The following is a 20,749-nucleotide window of genomic DNA, read 5'->3' on the forward strand; positions in this document are numbered from 1 at the left end:
GGGGACTGACCATGTGGGAAGTGTTTTTAAAGAATTCACACTGGGAGGGGAGAGTGAAGAGCAGGGGAGAGGTTCTGTGTAGGAGGCTGTATTCATGGAAAATCTCAGCTCTGAAAGAGTGGGAGTGAGTCTGGGAAAACAAGGCACCAGAGGAGGTCACAGAGGCCGGCAGGGGCCACGTGGTAGAATGTGCAGTGGGTACCACTGAAGGGTTTTTAAGTTGGAGGATGGCCAGATGATACCTGCACTTTAAAAAGAACATTCTGGTTCCAGTGAAGGATGGACCACAAAAGGGCAGATAAAAATGGACGTGACGGATGATTCAACTTGCACTTAGGTGGCAGTGGATGAGATGGACGGCCTGGAGAGATGTTTGGGAAGCAGAATTTATGAGAATTTGTGATGGATTGGATGTGAGTAGGGGAGAGAGAGGGAGTCATCTCAGACTTCTAGGTTTACTTTTCAGTGACATAGAGAACACTTGAAATGACCAGGTTTTCTGGGGCAAAATCAGTAGTTTAAAATATAGTGATGTGGTGTTATGGGTTAATTTGTGTCCCCTCTCTCTGTCTCCTAAAAAAGATATGTTGGAATACTCTGGTAGCTCAGAATGTGATCTTATTTAGAGATAGGATCTTTGCAGAGATAATGAAATTAAAAAGAAATCATTAGGGTGGGCCCTAATCCATTATGGCTGATGTTCTTATAAGAAAGAAACATATGGCATAGAGGAAAGATTGAAGAGACACAGGGAAAAGATGACCCCACAGGCCAAGGAGAAAGGCCCACATGGATTGTTCCCTCAGAACGGTCAAAAGGAACCAACCCTGCAGACACCTTAATTTCAGATTTCTAGCCCCCAGAACCATGAGTCACTAAATTTCTGTTGTTTAAGCCACCCACTATGTGGTACTTTGTTACAGCAGTAACAGCAAACCAATATAGGTGGTAAATGCTAAATTATTAGAGAATTATAGTGGGGATAAAACTTTCAATTTATGCCATATTTCATCTTTTATTTTTGACTCATATCTTTTTGCATTCCTATTTCATTTCATGTGGCTGTCCTCTCCTTGTCCTCAAATTTTCTTTTAGGTCTCCGAGATACTCTAACAGATTCTGGAATAAGTGATGCATAAGGAGAGGGAGTAACCCATGACCATGACCTCTGCACTGCAAAAGAGTCAAGGTCCAGCAGAGCACAGCAGAGTAGGTGGGCTCCACATTTGCTGCGGGGCTGGAAGTCTCCCTGCAAAGCACTGTGTCTGGGTGAATTTGGACCAGTTCCTTGGGCCTCTCTCCAAGCGGAACTGGTGTTATCAGTTAGGGTCTCGCTAACAGGGAAGGCTGCCCAGATGGTAATGAAGATTCTCCTCCTTTTAGGGTATTAAAGGTGACAAGGGCCAAGGGAATCCCAAACTACTGTGTTTGTAGAGAGGGAGAAAAGTGAGTCCAATGTCTTATTTCATCAACTTTACAACGAATTGGGAGATGGGCTTGAACTTTGAATGAAAGCAACAACTAATAATAACTACCAAGTACCTATATTATTATTACTTAAAAATAATAATGTTTTTTATTAAATCATGTCAAAGACATCAAAGCTCATGATAAGTGGAGGATGCCTGTGTTGAATCTTGTCACTAATCATAATTTACATTTCCCCCACACGTTCAAATTTCTTAAACATGCCTTTTCTTAAAAAATACTGGTTTAACTCATGACATTGTTGAAACACTTTATCCATAGTGATTCTTTGGCAAATCAATGAATAGTGAAGATACTATATAGTTTGTAGGAGTTAACATTAATGTTTCCTGAAACTGATAAGAATAGTGTAAAAGGAAATCAACCACTAATAATTGGATTAGTTTACATGTACCCTGGTGTGAGAATTTCTGATTTGACCAAAATACAAAGCTGCTTTAGTTTAAGAATTTTCATAATAAAATGTTGAGAAGAAATATTTTGAGATAGACCCATCAAATGATTCAAGGACATGCATGATAATGCATGATAAAGTCCTTACTCTGGAGAAGTTACAATCTGGAAAAATTACAGAAGAAAAAAAGACTCCTAATTTTCCAGTATTCCTTGGGTTTCATTTAGTGACTAAAATATGGACAGCATACTGGGGGCACCTGGGTGGCTCATTTGGTTACGCATCTGACTCTTGATTTTGGCTCAGGTCATGATCTCATGGTTCTGGTTGGTGGGATCAAACCCTATGTCAGGCTCTGCGGAGAGCCCGATTGTTTCTCTCCCTCCCTCTCTGCCCCTTCCCTGCTTGTGCATTCTCTCTCAAAAATAGATAATTTTTCAAAAAAATGACTTAAAAAATATGGACAGCATCCTGGCTTAGAAACTCGTTTAAAAACTTTATTACACAGTCCACAATTCATTAGTACCCCTGATGGGATTTTTCGTCTTGGTAAAGTAAACTAAGAATTTTTGAAGAGTTATCGGGGTGGGAGGGGTAGGGGGTACAATTAGTTGACGTCTGCCTGCCAAGAAATCTGCGCAGCAGCAGGTGTCACCTAGGCTTGTTCAGACCTCAAGGACCGCTGAGCAGAAACAAGGTTGGTTATTTGGTCCCTGGATTAGGATTTCTGAAATTTTTCAACTTCAACCCACTCTGCTTAAAATATTCATCTGTTTTAAAAAAATTGTTTTTTTAACGTTTATTCATCTTTTAGAGACAGAGAGAGACAGAGCATGAGCAGGGAAGGGGCAGAGAAATGGGGACACAGAATCTGAAGCAGGCTTCAGGTTCCTAGCTGCCACCACAGAGCCTGACGTGGGGCTCGAACTCACGAACTATGAGATCATGACCTGAGCGGAAGTCGGACACGCAACCAACTGAGCCACCCAGGTGCCCCCAAACTATTCATCTGTTTTAGGGGCACCTGGATGGCTCAGTTGGTTGAGCATCTGACTCTTGATTTCAGCTCAGGTCATGATCTCAGTTTTGTGGGTTTGGGCCCAGGGTCAGGCTCTGCGCTGGCAGCATGGAGCCTGCTTGAAATTCTCCCTCTCTCTCTCTGTACCCTTCCCCTGCTTGCACTCTCTCATTCTCAAAATAAATAAATAAACTTCAAAAAACATTTCCGTTTTATACCAATAAAGCAATAGGAAAAAGTACATTTGAATTATTAAGTATCTCATTTCTATTTTCAAAAGTTAAATTATAGGTTATAAATGCAGGTTGAGGATGTCTACAAGAAAAACAGTTTTAGATACGGGTACACAGCATTGCTGGAACACTTAACCGTTGCTAGTTTTTTGCTAACATAATCAGATTTAGTTTCTTTTTTTCTCTGAGACAGAAAAAACAACCTCAGAGTCCGTTCTGGGAATCCTGGGTGTATGAAGGGGGAGAGGAGGGTTCTGGGGCTGCAACTACAGGCTGTTCTTGTTCCTATTTATAAATTCTTACCAAACGAGTTTCTTTTTTAAATGCAAAAGGATCATTAATACTGACAATAATAGCAAAGGAACTTATGACAGCAATCTGAATAACTGAACCAGAATTCTGGTGTTAAACTTAATCTGTTATGACACTGTCACATATACTTGTGACAGGGGAGGAAATCTAGTTGAATTCCTTATAGAATCCCCAGGACACAGAGTTTTGGGGGGTCAAGCGCATCATTGTTCAAATATTTGCATTTTGAGTTCTTGCTTGGCTCAGGAAAATCCTGAATGATTGGTGATCATTTTATCTTATTTGAACTAGTGCAGCAAGGGAAGGTATCCAAAACAGTAACCTGGCACAAACTAGATGCTCGATGGCTGTTGAAAAATGTGAAAGATGGCACTTATTTGATTGCTTTTCAAGGGAAAAAAAAAAACTTTAATTTTTTTTTAATGTTTATTTTTGAAAGAGAGAGAGACACACAGAGACAGAGTGAGAACGGGGGAGGGGCAGAGAGGGAGAGGCAGAAACAGAATCTGAAACAGGCTCCAGGCTCTGAGCTGTCAGCACAGAGCCTGATGCGGGGCTCAAACCCACGAAGGGTGAGATCATGACCTGAGCCGAAGTCTGACGCTCAACCAACTGAGCCACCCAAGTGCCGCAAGGGAAAAAAAAACAAACAAACAAACAACAACAACAAAAACCTTTAAACACATTAATGAAGGAGACCCAGAGATATGAAGAACAACCTAAGGCAGAGCAGAGAATAAGGAAAATCAGTAGCAGATTTGTGTTCTGAGATCCCAGCCTGAGGGATTGCTTTTGCAGGCGGGACTGGATGCACAGCCTGGTGGACTCTCTGGTATCTGTATAATCTCATCTGCCAAATAATGAGGGTTCCAATTGGAAACAGACAGGATGAACTCAGGAATGGTAGGAGTGTGAGTGTCAGTACTTAAGTGACATGTTTGAGAAAGGGAAGATGAAAGGATCTGAATGTTTCTCATTACCAAAATTTTAAAATTCCATCCAATTCCTATAAAAATTTGTATATTTCCCATTTGTTCTTTATTCCTATTAAAAAAAAACACACACACACATTCTCTCTCCTCTTACAGATCTTTCAGTGTAGCAAGGAGATGGATAAACTGAGAAGAGGGTGGACACAGTTGATGGGATTCTGGGAGTCATCCCAGGACCTGTTAATTGAACTACACCTGCAGGAAAAACATTTCTATTTTCTCCTCTTTTGCAGAACCAGTCCAGCTTTCTTTGTCACATCTTCTGCTCAAGGTTATAATCCCAGGCACCAGAGCATATTAACATGAACAGATGCCCAGTCTCTGATCTGAATATTCAGTATCCTTATCAATGGTGATGGTAATAATTGACTGTATTCATCACTAAGAGTGTGCTGTTATTTCTTCTTACTTTTTCCAAAGAGCCAACTCTTCCTGAGGATCCTTTTTAATAATATGATGCTTTCTTATTTGTGCTCACTATACTGAAATCTGTCCTATCAATTAGAAAGTCCATTGACCTCTGAAATATGATGAATAAGGTACTCAGATCATTCCCACTTCTCTAAACTTAATTAAATCCACTGGTTTGTACAGAAATATAATGAAAAGATCTTGAGGGGTTGTGAATTCTTGAAGATCCAATAGTCACTGATAAATGTCCTCTGAGTGCAAAAGGTGTGCAAAATGGATCATGGGCAGAAGGGATACATTGCCACAAAGTAACATCATGAGATAAAGTGAATCATACTTCAAAGTAGGAAGGCTCAGGAAAATACTCTATACATTTGGATAAGATATTTCAAACAAGGAAAATCATCTTCTGTTCTCGCTTTTGTTCTAAATAATACGAAAGGGGTTGCTCCATAATGTTTTGTTTGCCAGAAAGTTTGATTAGTCTTCATTCTGAAAAAGATTATCTTCACTTATCAACTAGTAAAGGAACCATATTATGCTGTCCACTTTCTTGGAATATGAGAGATGATGGCTTTGTACTGGTGAAATAACTGACCCAATTTGAACTTGAAGTACAGAATCAAAGCCAAAGAGTTTGCCTAGTAGATGTTTTATGCATTTAAAAAAGTCACGTTTGGTGCTTAGCACAGTGTCCAGCATAAGGTATTTTTAAACATCTTTTGAGTTTTTAAAATGAAAAATTTACCTCCCCTGAAAATAAACAGAAAAGCAGGTATTTTTCAGTACTTCCTCTTTAGAACACTGGTGTCAAATAACGTGGCCAATCCCAACAACTACTGAAACCTTAGAAATATTTAACACTTATATTCAAGATAAATAAATCCAAATTAGATTGAATAAGGCTTGGTTAAGTTAAACTGTTGTTTTGGGCTCAGTGGGCCTTGCCTACTAACTAAAGAGCAAGTAGGACCTGGTGTTGAAAGGTAGGAAGATGAAAGCAAACCACACAATCTTGTTAGGCTGCCAGAGCATTCTCTCTATTAAAACAGACTGCAGAATAACGGGAATTGACCCCCCAAACCAAGAGCACACTGTACACACTGTATGTTAGTCAACCTGACAATAAATTATATTAAAAAAAATAGTGAAAGAAAAAAATTAAAAATAAAATAAGATGAAATAAGAGAACCAAAAAACAAAAACAAAACAAAACAAAAAAACAACCAAAAACCACCCAACAAACAAAAAACAGACTGCAAGTGTGACTGCAACTATATTGATCTTGAAACAAAGACCTTAAACATCTTGAGGCAGAATTAATAACAGGCAATCACTATTATTAAGGATCATAAAAATTTAAAAAATATAACAAAACCTAAAAAAAAAAAAAAAAAAAGAAAAAAAACCCAGTCAAATCCAAGAGCTCTTCAGCATTCATTATTTCCTTATACTTCAAGTCAAGTGGGTAAAGAGAACCAGAGACTTATTTCTGAAGTCTTTCCATTTGAAATGTGCATGGAAAACAGAATTACAAAATAATAATTTGAAGATAGTACTTTATCCATTCATCAGTTGATGGACATTTGGGATCTTTCCATAATTTGGCTATTGTTGAAAGAGGTGCTATAAACATTGAGGAGGGCACTTGTTGGGATGAGCACTGGGTGTTGTATGTAAGCGATGAATCACAGGAGTCTACCCCAAACAATAAATTATATTAAAAAATAAATAGATAAAAATAAAAAATAAAGTAATACACAAATTGTGGAGATCAGAAAATATAGAGGTATGTAAAGAACATGTAAATTTTGTAATGCAGAAACTAACCAAATCATGTAATGTATATAGAGAAAGAGTTGAAAAAAAAAAAAGAAAGATAGTACTGAAAAATATGGGAAGAATATATTATGCATATAATCTACTTTAGGTAGGAATTTCTTTATCAAAATTCCCTTAAGGATTCTTAATGCCATTAAGGAATGGCAGCCCCTGAAGTTTCTGGAGTATAGATGTTTAACACTGTAAGGTGTTGTTCCATACATTCTTATTCTCAGGCATGGATGTCGGGTGGGACAGATGTCATTATCCTTGTTTCCCAGAAAAAAAAAAAAAAAAGACTGCCAGAGATCCCAGAGTTGATAATATTAACTATAAGGATAAGAAATCTGAACTTTTCCCCTTAGCTACAAAAATTCATCAGTATCCCACCAGCCTTATATGGAAGGAGGTAGCCTAAAAATCAGGGGAAATAGTTTTGCAGGCATTGATTAGGCACTGTCTTTTTTTTTTTTTTTTAACTTGTAGATAAAATAGATTGTTTGCCTTCATTTGAATTTTGTGGCTACAGCTTTATTCTTTTCAAATGCACATGAAAGACACTTATGTACAGAGAACTGAAGAGACAGCATAAGAAAAGCTTGTTTATCACAAACAATTAGGCAGAGCCACTGAGTGATGGGAAATGGTTCCAGGCCTGGAAGATAGCAGCAGATAGGAGGGAATTGATTCCAGTGGAAGCCTCCCCACCCCAAATCCCAGTGCATGCCTTGGGGTCAGTTAGACATTGGTTTGCATTCAGATCCCTACTTATAAGGTGTGCATCCTCGGGTAAGTGTTTTCTCATCTTTTATACAAGTTATTGCTTAAATTTTTATTGTTCACATCTACAGCGTTCTTTTCAATTAACAATATGTCACCTAATTATGGAGCTTCTTTTTATTTAAGAAAGTTGCTGTCTGCTATAAAGAAGTTGAAATTTAATTTCTTGTGAGGTTTTGGGTTAAAAAATAGAGCAAAGTTTGAGTGCTTTTCAAAGCAAATTCACTCAGCAGGAGATTCTTGGAAAGAGAAGGCATCTTTTATAAACATAAGCATGAAATTTAGTCATCGTAGGAAACCACATGGTGATTTAAAATACTATCACACTGCCAACCTTGTTCCTGAGAGTATATATAACTATTTATGGTATATTCCTATAACAGAACAATTGCTATTATTACTCTGAGATAGAAGCAAACATTAAACATCCCTGCCCCAGACCACCAATTACTTTAGTACTTTTAGAAAGAAAAGATGACATCTGATCAAGGATGTTACTGGATTCGTTAATCTTCAGAGAACTGCACAGGCTATATTTTAACATTCTAAAATATGAAGCCATTTTTTTTTCATATTTTTCAACTTAACTCTGTACGTAGTAAGAGTTAAGTGACCAAACACAGCATATCACCTGAATAATGCAACAGAAAAAACAATGGAGTCCTTAGCAAGCAGAGACAAAGAGAGCTGCTATTTAATGCATTCTATGTCAGCCCTATCATCCTACTGCAAATGTTTCACATATAATCAGAAATGTCAAGACAAGCACATATTGTGCTTTTAGGACACTGTGCCTACACATGACACTTGAAAACGTCCAATCAGCTGAATGAGTAAAAATCCAATGTTATTAGTAATAATTCTGAATCTTTAAGCTAAAATTTCACAAAGATTTCATGATAATTCTCCAGAAATGCCTATCACCCTAATTACTCTAGGACTTCCTTTCCTGGGCCCTGATATTTTGGGGGATCTATTTGGACCATATTGATGTCTATGATTAGATATAGGTCTTTTTATGCTTTAAAAATACTGCCTAGTAGTTGTGACATTTTATACTGTGTTTGACAATGTGACTCTCAAAATCAACCTCTTGGGCTTTGTAATATTTATTTCATAAAATGTTTTAATAAATACAAATATCTTCCAGTATTTTACATGTTTCAAATTACTAAAGGTGTTAGTTTAATGTCATGGGAAAATTCCCAGTATTAAAAAATGTTTATATCTACACCCTATCTCTGTACTGAATGACCTATGTTTTTCATTGTAAAAGTAATTCATGTTTGTGGTATCTTTAAAGAGTAAAAGCATACAGACAAGTAGGAAGTAGAAAACATTCATCTTTCTTTTTAGCCACCCCTTCTTCCCAGAGAATTTCAGAGCCTTCTGGAAATTGGTAAAGTGCACTTCAGATGCCCTTTTTACAGTGTTTGGCATAGCTATGTGTATGGCAAGGATCTGAATGACTGATTTGAGATACTGGTTTCAGATTTTGTCAACAGTCTTTTTACCGTGTACACACAATAACATCTGTGTAGCTTTAAAAGAAAAAAGGGAAACTAAAATGAAAATCATAGTAGACTTAAAAGGCAACTAACCTTTTTCCACCTCATTCAGATTAGCAGCTGGCAGCGACAAAGACAGAAGAGACAAAAGACTTTTTACATTGCAGTACAACAGCAGAGCACACGAAGCCAATGTGCGGCATTAACAGAGAAGCCAAGGGTGAGAGCAAACTAAAGCAAGGCTCAGATTTCTTACCTACGGCAGGGCCACACGCACAAACATGGAGTAAAGGAGGCAGAAGGTAAATGCCATCCCAGGCAGCGAGAGGTCTGCATCTCAACGAGTTCATTTAACAACCAGCAGGTTTACTTTTTAAGACGTGCACTTCATGGTTTGTGTGTGGGCATCGGAGGTTCGGAAAATGAAGAAATAATGGCACAAAATGGAAAAGCTAAAATGGTCTGAATATTTTCCACAAAATACTTTCTAAGTCCTTACATGCCCAATTTGTATGGAAGCTTTCATTTCCTGAACTGATGTCATCCCATTAAGTAATACCATGGTTTAGACTGAGACCAACTTTGTGTCATCTTTGTATATGGTCCCATGAGAATAGTGTTAGGAAGCATATTCTTGACGTAGCTGATCCAGGGTTCTGACTCTTAGGAAACATGCGAAAACATATTTTTCGATTCAAACAACTAAGTTCATACCAGAGCTTGAGAATAAGTGTCAAGTTTTTCAGCTTTGCAGGGATGCTATATACACAATTTTCACTTTTCTAGGTTTTGAGCTAATATACTTTCTAATTTATAACTTGAGGAATTCCATAAAAATATACCTCCAAGATATGCACTCTTTTTAGGAAGGATATAATAATGATTAAAAACAAAAACAATTTTGCAAGCTGAAATTAACACCCCAGACTGAATTTTTAAATTATTTAATTATTCCAGAGTCCTACTTCCTGAATCCTTAGCATTTAAATTTAAAATCCTTAAAATTTAATTTAAAATCACAGTGAATTAAAATTTCCAAAAATTAATCCTCTGAAAAATACTAGCAAGCAACAGTCATATTATGCAACTAGAAGGACAGAGGATGGCTTGAGTTAGGTAGAAAAGAATAGTTTTGGTAACCCAGGTGGGGAAAGTATTGCAAAGATTAGATAATAAAAAACAATATTGACCCTTAAAAATTATGTTGTCAATCCCTGCAGCAGGAAAGAACGGAGAGTTTTCTCCTCTAATAAATCAATCACTATTTACTGTGGTGTTTTGGTCACAAGGGCTTAAATAAATTTAATTTCCCAATGGCAGTTCATTCTATAGTACAGCCTACCTATCACATAGTAAGTTCTCTGTCAGACTGCTTTCGGGTCTTTGAATTTCCTCCATTAGCAACATGATGTCCATTTCTGAGTCTTGACACAGGTGCCAAAGGTAAAACCTTTCACCATAATAATTTACAACCTTTTCCCATGAAGTTTTATTTGTTCCTACTAACCAGTTCACTTTCTCATTGTTTGCCTCTGGGGGTACAGAGTAAAACATCTCCAAACAGAAAAGCAACTTCTGACTTGAGTGATTTTTAAACAATGACAACATGATTATATTCCCTGAGCACAGCACCGTTTCTCTTCCCAGGTCTCATACTCATTAATCAGATTCCAAACTTAAATCTGAAACAATATAGCCACATTATTAAAATAAAATCCTCCCTAACTGCAGGCTTGGATGAAGTGTGATATGAAACTCTAGAGTCCAATTTATACTTCCTATAATTAAAGGCCACTTATGTGCCACTCGTTTCAAAATCTGCAGATGGTTGCTTGATATTTTGTAAATGAGCTCATTTCACATGTGGACCAAAATACTACAGCTAATGGGTGAGTATGTGCCCAGTTTAGATATCTGCTCTAATGCCAACTGTCAAACTCCTTGTTGTCCCCAAGACCCAGCCCAGTGACAGTGGTAATATCTCCATGTTTTGCACACTGTGAGCTTTCTACTGAGTTCAGTATTTTTGTTAATTCTTTGCCCAAATTAAGGCAAACCAGTATTTGCAATAGCTATGACTAAAAACATCTAAGAGTCTCAGTTCTTGTTGAGAACCGTGATTCTGGACAGATAGTCATGGCAGGTTCCCACATGATGGCCTTTATAGATGTCACATTTTGGCTAAAAAGTGGTTTTGCTAAACTTTGGGGTTTTTTGATGTGTTTCATAAAAAGAGATCTGACACGGGGAAAATGAGGCTTCATAACACTTCTAGAGGAAGTTGCAGTGAACTGCATCACTTAGGATGGAGAAAACGTGATCAAGAGGAGAAGGTACAGGAAGGAAGCTTGGGAGAGAAGGTAAGGTGAAGACTCAAAAGAAATGGGTAAGAAGTAAGATACAGCAAATCTAAAGCCAAAGCTGGTGGACCCCTCTCCAAACCAACTGAGAAGAGTTTGCCACCTTCTGTAAATTATCATAAAAAAGGCGTCTAAGAACCTGAATACAAAGTGCTTTCAAGCCTCGGTTTTCATCAGGGCATATAGATAAATTCTTGGTCTCTGTGCTCAGGAGCACACTGGCGAATCCAAATGTGCTTGAAATGCTTAGGTCTAGTTTAGCCTGGTCAAGTGGAGGTTAGTTTCAAGAGGCTTCCAAAATTAAGCCCTTAAGATAATGATTAGAACAATGAGAGGAAAACAGAACTTCTCTCTCCTAAGAAGGTACTAGGTAACAGATTTTAGTGCAAACATCAGGCTTCTTGTTCAAGTCTAAGTTAGCTCAGCCAAGAAAACTCAAATTCTCAGGGTAGCTCCAAGGGCCCCAGGATCTGTCTGTGCATGCAGGCCATTGGCAACTCTCTGAGGTGTGACACAAGTAATATTAGTGTGAATGTCAAAGCTATGTAGCACCTACACTTCCCAACCATTTTAGAATGGGTACCTGTTGAATATATTTGCTATCCTTTATTAATGTGAAATATCAAAGAATTCAAACTAGTCACTAAGGGGTCCAAGGCTGCATATATGTAATAGAACAATTATGATACAACATGTTCAAATTCCTACTGGAAACTTAGTATATTACACTATATGACATCAGATGCTTCACTGGTGTGAAAAAAAAACCCCAAAACAAACAAATATGGAAAAGGCAGGTTCAAAGGCACTCAAACAAATCTGGGATATCAAAATAGAATGCTTGTTTTTTATCTAGCATTTTCCCATCAGGAAAAGTACTTATTGAAATGCAAAGTTTGTGTATTCCATAAAGCTTACATTTCAATGCTACCCTGACAAGTCTCTGGGAAAGTGAATCATACAGATGTGCTCTCATCTTTTCATGTTTAGAGATGTTAACCTCAGTCATCTACCCAGTTATCTTATCCTCTGATATTCTTAACTATGTATTGAATCATACGGAAATACATAGTTAATGAAAAATACCCATCAAAATGAAAATGGTAACTTTGAACAGAGTCACAGAATCTACTTCCCCATCTTTTCTTGTAAATCGAATGTGTAACATTCTCTTTTCTCCATCAACTTTAAAACTAAGTGGTTTATTAAGGAAACGAGACAGCAACTATTTCACTTCTTATTCATAGCCACCAAAATCCATCAAAACAGATATATTGACATAACAGGGTTAGCCGAAACTTGACATTGCCTTTATAGCAAATTGGTTTGTGCAGGGAAGTTTATCAGTTCAGACCGAGTTATGAAATTTATCACCTTAAGATACGAAACGTCAGGAAAAAGGTGATAATCATGAGATTATCCAATGTGCTCAATAGCTTCCTGATTCTGTTTTATTTTGAAGGACAGGAGTTACTAGAGGAAAACACTCACTAGTGAAGAAACACCTAGGGACACAAGTAATCTCAAATGCTTAATTGTGTTTTGACTGTGAAAAAGTGGCCTCTTTTCCATATGTATTGGTGGGTTGGTTTGCACAGGAGAGGTGCTTTACCTGAAAATGCTTACAGTTGTGGGAATAAAAGCTTCAGAATGGTAACTTTTGCTGTGTAGCATGACTTTATGTAGATGTCTGTGGTTTGAACTTGCTGCATCTTTTATTTGGTTGATCCAAACCATTTTTGTCTGTTATTCACATTACATCTAATTTTCAAAACACCTACCGGTTATGGAATAATACAATGCTTACTATATGCATACGACACAGGGCCACTGATGCTTTCAAACAGGTACACTACTGATGGCACAGCATTTTCGCTTCTCCTTACCTGTGTACTCAGGTGGGCAAAGGCACGTGTAGTTGTTAATTCCATCAACGCACGTAGAGTTATTTTCACAATCGTTATCTTCACAGTCATCAACATTGACTTCACAATTTTCTCCTTCAAATCCATCAGCACAAATACACCTGAATGCCAGGGGAGAAAAAACCAAAAAAAAAAAAAAAAAAAAAAACCACGAAAATAAAACAGAACAAAAAAGCACGTCCTTGGTACATTTAGAACTATATAGTCTAAATACTGAAAAAAGCTAAACATGCTCATCCATTACAGACATTTTAACTGTTAGGAAATTAAACTTTAAAGTACTTTTAAAAGACATGTAGTAGGCATGAGTTTAAAGTAGTATCCCCCAAATCAGAAACAATTTGAAAAAAGAGAAGCTTTGACGGCTGCAAGATGGCAAATAGCCCCATAGTCCTATAAGTCAATATATCCAATGTATTTGCAGGTCTAAAACACAAGCAAGGTTTACAGCCCTAGATACATTGATCTCAAGTTGTGCTCTAATAAAATGATTCATGCTTCTCTGCTCATTAATAAGGAGCAACTGGGTCTGACATTAAATTTTTTTAATAAACTAAATGTTTATTTAGTTTTGAGAGAGAGGGGGGGGGAGAGAGCATGAGCAGGGGAGGGGCAGAGAGACAGCGAGCACAGAACGTGAAGCAGGCTCCAGACTCGGAGCTGTCAGCAACGAGCGCAATGCAGGGCTCAAACCTATGAACCATGAGATCATGACCTGAGCCGAAGTCAGATACTTAACACACTAAGCCACCCAGAAGCCCCGGTTCTGACTTTAAAAATTACACCACTTCCAGGTGCCTGGGTGGCTTACTTGGTTAAGTGTCCCACTCAGCTCAGGTCATGAGCTTGAGGTCCATGAGTTAGAGCCCCATGTAGGGCTCTGTGCTGACAGCTCAGAGCCTAGAGGCTGCTTTGAATTTTGTGTCTCCCTCTCTCTCTGCCCCTGCCCCGCTCACGCTCTCTCTCTTTCTCTCTCTCAAAGGTAAATAGACATTAAATAAAATAAAGAAAAAAAAAAATTACAACACTTTCTATCCTAGCAGTAATGTCTTCCATATCTCAAAGCAAAAAAAAAAAAAAAAAAAAAAAATCTGAAAATAAAATTACATCTTCCTTGTCATTATAAAATGTAAATGTTCTCTTTAAGTCTCAACAAATACAATATTTTTCAATGACATAAAATATTGTACATTTATTTTCAATAGGTATCAGGATAATCTTTGAGTAAAGTCTTACTGAAAAAAGAGACCATTTCATAAGAGAATGCAGAAATGAAGAATACTTACTGTAAAAAGTGATATTTCTAACAAGCTATGTAGTAGATTAACATTCTTATGTGAAATTATTACTGTCATTATAAGAACTCTATTTCATAATTCATGAAGTACATCTGAAGTAATTGTACTGTATGATTAAATAACTCCAGATTAAAAATGTTCACAGCATGTTTGTCTACTCATTTTGTGGCCTGGAAATGAATCATTAATTTTCTGTTCCAGTGGGACCTACGTCTTATCATTACACACTGTCTGTGAAAGCAATACACAAAACAGATGAATATGCATCTTGAAGTAGGAGACTATTGGCTATTAATTAGCATAATAGAGCTACTACTCTGTCTTGACCTAATCTGACTATATGAATCATAACGCATGCACGTGCATATGTTTAAAAATTCTTGATTTTATAGCATCCTGAGCTGGGAATACTGTAATGTTTGTTTTTCATATTACAATATCTCCAAGAAGGACGAATGCATATTGTTCTGATGAACACATTTCTGGCATTCTTTTAGGAATAACACCCTTTGATTTGAAAAGGAAAATGAGTGTTTGCTTAGTTATTCTTGTTCCAATGCTTCAGACAGAATATTAGAGTCCAGTGACCTACCAGAATCCATCTTTTTCTCCTTCCTTTAAGTGGCAAGTTCCTCCATGTTTACATGGGTTACTGATGCATGCATGAATAGGAACATCACAGTCCTGCCCCTGGAGAAGGAATGGCCAAGTAAAGTCAAGTGTAAACAAAGCAGATCTCAGTACATAGAGAAAACACAATAGAATGACGAGGACCCACCGAAGAAAGCTATGTTTTCAGATGATGTCTCCCTTAAAAGTTTCTACTTACCTTGAAACCATACGGACATGTGCAGCGATAAAAGTCAACTGGGTCATTGTTACAGGTGCCATCATTTTTACACGGATTTGATAAGCAGGGATTACATTTAGCTAGAATATTGACATCCACGGGACCTGAAAATTAATTTAAAAACATAAGAAACTGATACCTTGTATTTTTAGTTCACTTATTTACATGCCTTAATATAACAGTAGATTTTGTACAAAAAATATTGGTCACATATCTATATGTATTTCTCTTCCGTGAATAAAATAGAAATCTGCATCATCATATAATGTTCAAGAATGCAACAGGAGACCATCTCATTGAGAGCTGTGGTGAGACCGTCCAACTTCAGAGTGGGACTATGGGTTGTGATCTTAGGTGGTAAGGATCTGATGTTAGTGATGCAAGTGTCACGGGGCTGATCCCCTCAGAGGTTAACTAGTCTATGTGGATGCATTCCATGACCATTGCCTGCACTTAACTTCAGTCAGCTGTCATGGAAATGGATACCATCAATCCCAAAGAGGACTGTGTGTGTGTCTGTATGTTGGGGGATATGTGTGAAGGTTTAATGAATACATATAAATACATCAGTGCAATTAAAAACACAATAGGGGGCCTGGGTGGCTCAGCTGGTTAAGCATCAGACTCTTGATTTCGCCTCGGGTCATGATTTCATGATTCTCTCTCTCTCTCCCTCTCTCTCTGCCCCTTCTCTACTCTCGCTCTCAAAATAAACAAATAAAATAAACTTTAAAAAATACAGAAGTATGCACCTGCCCTGATAGCATTAGTTCAGTAGTGTTATTTTCACACAGGAGAGAGAAAACAGTGCCACCTTTATGCATATGGAAATAAACCAAAAATATAATTTCCATTATCTCTTCCCTCATATCCTCTTGGTTCAGTATGCTATCACATTAGCACAGGCATGTGGTGGGTGAGATGTCTGTATCTTCCTCTCCAAGAAGAAAACACCATTGAAATCGTCTTCTCTTGCAATCTCACTTTTTGGGAAACACATTTTAAAAATCTCCTGATCCATGAAAGGTTTAGATTAAATGCAGATTCACGTGCAACCATTTTTCTTTGGTTGCACATATTCATTCCATAAATGGCTAACAACGTGGAAACTGTACTGTCTTCAATAAAATTATGATCCACTGATGCTACATTTTGCCATATTTTTGAGCGCTCAAAAACGCTTTTGGCAACGGAGGAGGACAATAGAAGAGTGACCTATTCATACATGTAAAATGCAAATATTTTATAATATAATAATGAATCATGTTTCTGTCATCACCATCTCTCTGTATTTCTTTATCCTCGCTGGGACAAGCAGCAATAATTCCAGCTGCACATTTCATCACACGTTATTTCCAGCAAAATCATCTGAGTGGGCTGTACAGCATGCCCCTCTTCCCACCATCACTGATCTAACCTTCTAAGGTACCTCCAGCTGAAAATTCTATGGTTTCTGCTCACATAAACTATCTTTTGTTAGACTTTTTCTGCAGATCACAGTTTATGTTTGTGAGTTGTCGGTCTACTGACAGAAACAGAAAGAAAACGTGAATTATCATAGTCGGCTTAAAAACCCTTCAGGGGTGCCTGGATGGCTTAGTCAGTTAAGCGTCTGACTCTTGATTTTGGCTCAGGTCATGATCTCAAGGTTCGTGTGTTCCAGCCCCTGTTGGGCCCTGTGTTGACAGTGTGGAGTCTGCTTGGGATTCTCTCTCTCTCCCTCTCTCTCTGCCCCTCCCCAGCTCGTGCATGTTCTCTCTCTCTCTCTCTCTCTGTCTCAAAATAAATAAGTAAACTTAAAAAAAAACACCTCTTCATATCTATGTATTGCCTTATCCTGGAAAATACCAGTACACACTCATAAAATGGTGTAGGAGCAAAATCCTAAAGAGGATAGTATTCTGTATTGGTCAGAGTTTCTATTAACAAAAACCCTGAAAAAATTCTACAAAGAGATTCATGTTTCTTTTCTGACCATCAGAGAATGGACAACCGTTCTGGGGATGACTTTATTAATGGAGGGGGGTGGTATTTACTCCTAGCGACTCCTCTGACACTAGGGAGGCCTTGCCAGAAATCTCTTTGCTTTCTCTTCATAACAAGAGTAACTAATGCAGTCTTTATAGCAAATCACAGCTGGGAAATTGCTGGGATGAATATCGAAGTGATGCTCTGAGACATTTAATTTCTCACCCCCGTTCCAACTTGTTTATCAAATAAATTTAGCTCTTCAGCACAATGGAGGAATCAAAGGTGGCAGTTAGTTAAGGCAATACGTTAAATTAAGATAATAACCAACCCGCCCCCCCCCCCCCCCAGCCCCAAACAGCCTTGTGTTGGCTAACTGTATCAGGTTTGGAATCAACAATAGAAAAGGAAGTAGTGGGTCCCTTAGCTAGGTTAGAAGAAAGAAGAATCTAACTTGGAAAAAAAGGCATAGGGGGAAATAGTAAGAATGTGCACCAGCAAAACAGAGCATCAGCAAATACGAGGACTGTAAACGCTCATCTGGCCGCTTCCCAAGACCTTGAGGAAAACTGTCTCTTGGTCTATTTAATGCTTCCAACCTTGTAAGCCTGTGGTTTGAATAGAGGAGTTCAGGGTTGGCAGTCTCTGTGTTTATTCTGTGGAATGTGACATTTTTCAAAAATCATGTTTGAGTATTTAGATGAGAAGCCAGAGGTTGTTTCAAAAAAAAAAAATTAAATACATTTTGAAGAATGTAATAGAGTATGCAGAGAACCACACTGCCAAACTGGAGTCATCCCTTTCCGGTTTAGCACAGAGCCAAGATGCATTTAATAAATAGCCAGTGAACTATACCTAATCTATTAATCAATAAGGACCAATTTCTCCACTTTTTTTTTTCCAGGACCAAATGTAGTTTCCTCTCCTGCTCAACTATTTTCATTACCTGGAATTTCTTATGGGGATACCGAATGGGATCATTGCCCCCTTGTATATATTCAGTTTAGCTAAAACTAAAGGAATCGAAATGACATTTCTCATGTTCACAGGTTGCTCTTGATGTATTTTTTAAACATGTAAACTGTTTTGGTGGCATCATAATTAGGATTATAGCTCTAAAATACTGGGTTCTAACTCCTTCTGGTCAGTAAAGTTGACTACTACAGCTACCACTCTATCTGCTTCTGTTTTTTCAAACCCCTCTTTTTAAAAAAGTTTGTTTTAATGTTTTTATTTACTTATGAGAGAGAGAGAGAGAGAGAGAGTGTGCACAAATGGGGGAGGGGCAGAGAGAGAGAGGGACCCAGGATCTGAAATGGGCCGATGTGGGCCTTGAACTCACAAACCATGAGATCATGACCTGAGCCGAAGTCTGGACACTTAACTGTCTGAGCCAGCCAAGTGCCCCTCAAACCCCTCTTTAAAAGTCAATTCTTCAAAGATAATTTCTTATTCCTAGTGCCTGAGTTTGGTGAAGGGTAATTCAAAAGACTGTGAGTTGTATCCATTCCAAATAGTTTCTTAAAATTTTTTAAATGTTTATTTATTTTCATTTTATTATTTTGTTCTTTTAAATTTGTTTAATGTTTATTTATTTTTGAGAGACAGAGAGAGCATGAGTGGGTGAGGAACAGAGAGAGGAGACACAGAACCCAAAGCAGGCTCCAGGCCCTGAGCTGTCAGCACAGAGGCTGATGTGGGGCTCAAACTCACAAACCATGAGATCATGACCGAGCTGAAGTCAGATGCTTAACTGACTGAGCCACCCAGGCTTCCCTCCAAATAATTTAATAATATCTTAAAAATGATATAATTTTCTTATTTATTTTGTCTTTATTACTTATTTTATTTTCTTATTTAGATTATGATTCCATCCAACTAAGCATCCTTTCTATAATGTGATTTTTAAATCCACCTGGTTTATCTAAATCTGCTCATTTCTATATTCTAAGTCTTCAGAATTATATCTCTTATATCTAGCTCTCTTCTCTCATTTGTCTCCCCATCATATTTTGCCCCTCTGCTAAGCCTTTTATTTTCTCTTTGCCTTCAATCTGTGAATCATTTTCCACCCAGGATACTTTCTCTGAGATCCCTCCTGCAAAGCTCTTATTCAATGGGAATGACATCTTTAATCTGTTTCTATAACAAGGAGATGATATCAGAGCTAAAAAGAGATGCTAATTAAAGTCACAATAAAATTGTAGAAGAGCATAACTCTTTGGGAACAAACAAATACATGTAGAATTTTGCACACTTGATTATTCCCAGATGAAAGAAGATGTCCCGGGATTGGATTTAGACAAGTCTCTTATCATAATGCAAGTAATCTTGGACAGAGAAATCTCAAGCCCATCAAGCTAAGTTATTAATCTAGATTTGTTAGTAAGTGTGTGGAGTTAGGGTAATGGCAGTCATCTCAATGGGTTGCATTAAATGAGATGGTAATGAGTTTTGAGTACAAAACATAGTGAGAGCAAGCACATAAGCCACAGGAAGTTCTGACAGTCTTCCCTAGACCTCCAAAGAGAGTTGGTAGGTAGCTGAAAGGAACACGAGTGGTTCACTTAGAAGGAGAATAGAAGTCTTCGTCTGCTTGTTTACTCCAACTTTAGCATAGACAAGGGAGAACTAGAGCCTGCTATTTATTCATTCATTATAGGTTCACTGACTACCTTCTGTCGATGCCAGGGGCTGCTGAAATTTGGGCCAAGTGTAGGGACTATTATTATCAAAACCATGGGGAAAGGACAGGGGGAGCTGAGAGATAATTATCCATTGGGTAACAATACCCAGAGCTAATGATTTTCTGTGTTTAAGTAGACTGCAACTGCGATTTGTAAGTTTGACACAAGTGCCGGAAACATCATTAATATTAAGAAGCAGAGTTTTTTTTATCTTGCATTGCTGCTTGGCAAGGAACTGCAGCTTGCTTGCTGATATCTTCACCAATCTTCAATCTTTCCACCTGCCCAAAGTTAACTGGTCTAAAGAATTTTAAATTATTGCCAACACACTAGTCCTCTTAAGATGTGTGCCACAGAGGAGGAAAAAAAAACCACAACAACTAGCTTCAAGAAAACAGAGTTTCCTAACGTCCCTGAAATGAAAGACGTCAGTCTAGGATAACTAGGTTGATTTAAGAGTTAGCCTTGACTTAAGAGAGTCCTCTAGCATCAGCTATATGGATTGGAAGTGCATTTAGCCTAATAATTCAAAGGGAAATTGAGCCAAAAGTTTGGTTAACAATTTGTCTTTGCCAGTCACTTTAATCTTTAACAGACAAACTGCTGGACCTCAAATCCATTAAAGCTTTCAGGCAGACTTGCTTACTTGACTGAAATCACTACGTATGCACCTGACACCAATATTGCCACCCACTGAGAATTGC

General features: G+C 37.8%; 1 protein-coding gene across 11 annotated transcripts in view; it reads right to left on the reverse strand.

Annotated features, from left to right (window-relative positions):
* Positions 1-20,749, reverse strand: part of SLIT2 (slit guidance ligand 2) — a 380,574-nt gene that overhangs the window by 40,196 nt on the left and 319,629 nt on the right. For 6 of the 11 annotated variants that reach the window (XM_040486997.1, XM_040487032.1, XM_040487040.1 and 3 more), the window contains 4 exons: positions 15,370-15,494; positions 15,133-15,230; positions 13,204-13,343; positions 9,051-9,077 (listed from right to left, as the gene is read on the reverse strand). In XM_040486997.1, the coding sequence (XP_040342931.1) occupies positions 9,051-9,077; positions 13,204-13,343; positions 15,133-15,230; positions 15,370-15,494 (390 nt within the window). The remainder of the gene's footprint in view (positions 1-9,050; positions 9,078-13,203; positions 13,344-15,132; positions 15,231-15,369; positions 15,495-20,749) is intronic. The other 5 variants (XM_040487015.1, XM_040487051.1, XM_040487054.1 and 2 more) reach the window with 1 other exon arrangement.

The sequence above is a fragment of the Herpailurus yagouaroundi genome, unplaced genomic scaffold, assembly GCF_014898765.1.
Source record: "Herpailurus yagouaroundi ecotype Mexico unplaced genomic scaffold, PumYag 28, whole genome shotgun sequence".
Taxonomy (NCBI): Eukaryota; Metazoa; Chordata; class Mammalia; order Carnivora; family Felidae; genus Herpailurus; species Herpailurus yagouaroundi.